At 35.3% G+C, this 4,984-nt stretch overlaps 1 protein-coding gene across 1 annotated transcript; it reads left to right on the plus strand.

The window, feature by feature from the left end:
- Nucleotides 1-1,330: 1,330 nt before the first annotated feature.
- On the plus strand, nt 1,331-2,269 carry LOC126079335 (olfactory receptor 481-like). Its single transcript, XM_049890282.1, has one exon. The coding sequence runs from the start codon at nt 1,331-1,333 to the stop codon at nt 2,267-2,269; it is 939 nt and encodes a 312-aa protein (XP_049746239.1).
- Nucleotides 2,270-4,984: the final 2,715 nt, after the last annotated feature.

A 4,984-nucleotide genomic window follows, 5' to 3' on the forward strand; every position in this document is an offset into this window, starting at 1 on the left:
CATTCCATAGACAAGTATTCTCCTGCTGAAGAATATCATTAGTCTGTTTACTAGAAGGGTCACTTTTCAACATATTTACAAGAATATTATACTAGACTAACACAGCAGAATATACACCAGTTCATCAATTTCTACACACATAATTCAGGAACATCCATCTCATTCTTTGAGTTGTGCATTTTTTGTAGCTGTCTTTCTTCCTTTCCCTGGGAGTATTCCCCCAGTTATTGGAAAGTAATAGACCACAAGCTTAGTTGATTTATTTCTTTTTTTTTCCCCAACAGTGTGGTAGAAATTCAATTTTATTATTTTCCCATGGATAATTGGGCATCATTTATTGAATACCTTATCATTTCCTACTATTTGCAATGCCGTATATGTCCTTTATCAAGTTTCCATGAATTTTAAGCCTGTTTCAGGGCTCTTTCTTCTATTAACCTTGTTTATTTCTTCAAAAACATAATATCTTTTTAAGTATTTAACTTTTAAAAAAGTCTTGATATATGCACAGCCTTGGCTATCTTTTTTGTTTTTGTTCAAAATTATCAGAACTATTATTGACCATTTGCTCCATCAATTAAAATTTTCAATCAATAGTCACTATGAGTCGGAACTGACTTAACAGAGCCTAACAAAAACAACAATGATGTATTTACTTCCATGCAAACTTCTTGGGAAAGTTATTGAAATTTTATATAATCTATAGATTAGTTTGGGGAGAAAAAATATTTTTATAGTAGTGATCTTTTTTCTCCGTGTATTTGGGTTTATTTTAATGGCATTCAATACATTTTATGATTTTATGCAGAAATATCATGCATACATTTTGTAGATTATTTGGTTTCTGTTACAAGTGGCATCTTTAAAACATTATTATCACTTTTTTATTGTTGAAAATATACACAGCGGAATATACACCAGTTCATGAATTTCAACATGTATAATTCAAGGACATCCATTTCATTCTTTGATTTGTGCATTTCTTGTGGCTGTACTTTTTCATATTATTTCTCCACCATTAACATAAAATCCCTGCCACCTAAGCACAAATGGAATCTCTTAAAATTGCATTTAATCACTCTTTGTAGCTGATGTAATGAAATTTATTTATTTTTAAAAACCTTTTATTTTCAAATAATTGTGGACTCATGAAACATTGCGAAAATACCACAGAGAGGTCACCCAGTTCCCCCTAATAGTTATATCTTACATAATTAGACTGCAATATCAAAACCAGGAAATTGACATTAGTACAATATATGTGTGTAGTTCTATGTTATTTACTACATATCCACTGTTTTTTGTTTCAATAGGCACCATCCCAAATAAGATGGAGCCAAGAAACCAGACAGCAGTGACAGAGTTCATTATCTTGGGGTTAACAGATGATCCTACACTTTGTTCCATCTTCTTTGTGATTTTTCTAGGAGTCTATGTTGTTACCATATGGGGCAATTTCAGCACAATCATCTTAATCCGAAGCAGCCCTCAGCTTCACACCCCAATGTACCTTTTCCTTTGCCATTTGGCTTTTGTGGACATCGGGTATTCCACATCAGCCACACCTCTCATGATTGTGAGTTTCTTAAGAGAAAGAACTGCCATCCCTGTTGCTGGCTGTATAGCCCAGCTTGGCTCTGATGTTATCTTTGGGACAGCTGAGTGCTTCCTGCTGGCTTCCCTGGCCTACGATCGCTATATGGCCATCTCCTCCCCACTTCTCTACTCCACACACATGTCTCCTGGAGTCTGCATCATCTTACTGGTTGCTTCCTATCTCGGTGGGTGTGTGAATGCTTCATTGTGTACTGGCTGTTTAATGAGCCTGACTTTCTGTGGCCCAAATAAAATTAACCACTTCTTCTGTGACCTTCCACCACTAGTGAAGCTTTCTTGTACCCATATTTATATGGCTGAAATATCCCCTGCCATCTCAGCTGGGTCTATCATTGTAATCACGCTGTTTATCATAGTTGTTTCATATGTCTACATCCTCCACGCCATCCTGAAGATGCGCTCTACAGAGGGACGGCACAAAGCCTTCTCTACCTGCACTTCCCACCTCACTGTAGTCACTTTGTTTTATGGGCCAGTTACATTTGTTTATGTCATACCAAAGTCAAGCCACTCATCTGACTATGTTAAAGTGGTGTCTGTGTTTTACACGGTGGTGATCCCCATGTTGAACCCCCTTATTTACAGTCTGAGAAACAAGGAGGTCAAAGAGGCCATGAGAAAATTGATGGCTAGGACACGTTGGTCTTTTTGAAAGTGATTAAATATAAATCTAGAAATTGCAAAAATATATTTTGTGGAATATGTGTGATGGATGTTTATGTTTTTCATGAGTCTTGTTTTATGTGAAGAACTCTCCTAAATATAGAATGCCAGTGTGTTGATGAATGCCAACTTTAGTTTCTAATTTTCTAGAGTCACAAAATAAAATACAGCATTTTCATGAAAATTTGTAGGTTCAAAGTAGATACATATATTTCAGAGTTAGGAAGAGTGTAGTGTCACTTTTTTTATCCTCTGCCTTTATTTTAGGGAGCTGTGATTAGAGAGTTCTTTCTTTTTTAAAAAATACCATCGTGTAAATTAACATCTTGGAAAGCATCATATACTCAATAAAAATACAGTTGACAGCCCAGGTCCCTTTCTCTGGAGGGCTTGAGTTCCCTCATATAGGGGTTATCATAATCTTTGAAAATAGTAATGTTAGGGCCTTGGAAAAAATTTATTCCCACCTTACCTAAACCAGACCAAAAGCATTTATTGTACAGTTTTGCCACCAGGAGACTCAATCCAGAATGAACTCTGAAGGCTTGCCAGACAAACCTTTGAAGAATAGGAAAAACTACTAGGAGGTGGTGGTGCTGTGTCATATGAAGACAGCCTATGGAAGGAGGTAGCTTAGAACAATCTTGAAAGTAGGAAACTCTGGTGGATAAATAATTAATACACTGATTTTGTAAAGGATAATACCACAGAATCCAGGAAACGAACACCAGTTATACAATGGCATTATCCCGCAGACTTTACTCTCATCCCTCTGTGCCTTTTATGTCGAGCATTTGTGTGTGTGTGTGTATGTGTATCTGTTTATTGGTTATGTATATATCCTCTTTTGTGTAATGCATTTTCAGATATTTTGCTGATTTTATTTTCAGATTGTACTTTTCTTATTGACTTGTTCTTATTGTAATCTGTCCACCAATCCTTTGTCAGATTGATGCATTTGAAAGGTATACTCCTATCCTGAGGCTCACCTTATTACTTTTTTTATCTGTGTCTTTTTATGAACAGAAATTCTTAATTATAATGAAGTCCTATTTATAGATCATTCCTTTACTGTTTAATTTTTTAGTGACAGATTGAGGAAATCTTTGCCTAACCCAAGGTTCCTAATATGTTATCTTCCAGAGGCTTTATAATTTTGAAGGCTGCAATTCTAGGTATTTCTGTTTCACTTGTGAATTTGATACAGGCATGGCCCAGGAATCAATTTGCTGTGAGAATGTGTGGAATTATATGATTTCTCCCTTTTTACCAGTCCCTTCTCAACTGTTGGAGCCGTGGTGGTGCAGTGGTTAAGAACTCAGCTGCTAACCAAATGGTTGGCAGTTCAAATCCACCAGCTGCTCCTTGGAAACTGTATGTGGCAGTTCTACTCTGTTCTGTAGGGTTGCTATGAATTAGTTTGGTTTCCTCCACTGTTGCTTTCTAGGTAAAATTTTTGTGAAGGAGATTGTTGGGGAAAATGATGTGTTTGTGCATTTCATCTCTTGTGTGTTTCTTTCTGCTTTGGCAGTTTACACTGCCATCCAAGGTTTGGCTGATTCCTCCTCATCTTTTGAAATTCTCTCAGTCTGTGGCAGGTCAGACTATGCACTCTACCCTTAGGCATATAATCTCCTATCTCTGGATATCATTCATCAAGGCTTTCTTGAATCCTCTGCTCTTGATTCATTGTATATGTAACTGTGATTTTCATTTATCCAGGTTTTTCTTTTGGCATGTGGTCAAAGGTCTTTCACATCCTTCTACATCATAATTCAAAGGTGTAAGTCCCACTTCGATTAATTTATGACTATTACATCAATATAGAAGCCTTGTAATACGCCCAGCTTGGATTGTATTATTATCCATTTTATTATCACTGGATTTTATTTGCTAAAATTTTGTTTAGGATGTTTACTTCCATGTTCATGAGATAATTAGGCCTATTTTTTTCCATTCTTGAGCTGAACCTTTCAGATTGGGACATCAAAATACAAAAATGATTTGTGAAGTATTTCTTTGATTGTTTTTCTCTGAAGAACTTTTTATAGGATTGATATTTATTTTCTGTATATTTATAGGTATTCAACTATGAAGCTACCTGGGCCTTCTACTTTTTGTAGAAAGTAGGAAAAGAAATATTCAGTTTTTCATTTTTTTTCTATGTCTTTTTTCTAAGGTGTATTCAAAGTAGTTTTCCAGCTCATTTATATATCAATATAGCTTATTATTTTATATTTTCTGTAGGATCTGTAATTCTACCCTTTTCATTCTTTTTTTAATTGTGGTAAAATATATGTAACATAAAATTTTAACCATTTTTAAGTGTACAAATCAGTGACATTTTATTCACAAAGTTTTACAACAGCCACAACTATTTCCAAAATTGTATCATCACCCCAAAGAGAAATTTAGTACTCCTTAAGTAATAACTCTCCACTTACCCATCCCATGAGTCCCTGATAATTAGTAATAAACCTTTGTCTCTATGCATTGGCTATCCTAGATATTTCATATAAGCGGGATCATAAAGTATTTGTACTTTTTAGTCTAGCTTCTTTCATTCAGCCTGATGTTTCCAAGGTTAATTTATGTCATAAACCAAACAAACCAAACCCAGTGCTGTTGAGTTGATTCTGACTCATAGCGTTATGCCATAGCATCTATCAAAACCTCATTTCTGTTAGTGGCTGAATAATATTTC

Source organism: Elephas maximus, chromosome 7, assembly GCF_024166365.1.
Source record: "Elephas maximus indicus isolate mEleMax1 chromosome 7, mEleMax1 primary haplotype, whole genome shotgun sequence".
Taxonomy (NCBI): domain Eukaryota; kingdom Metazoa; phylum Chordata; class Mammalia; order Proboscidea; family Elephantidae; genus Elephas; species Elephas maximus.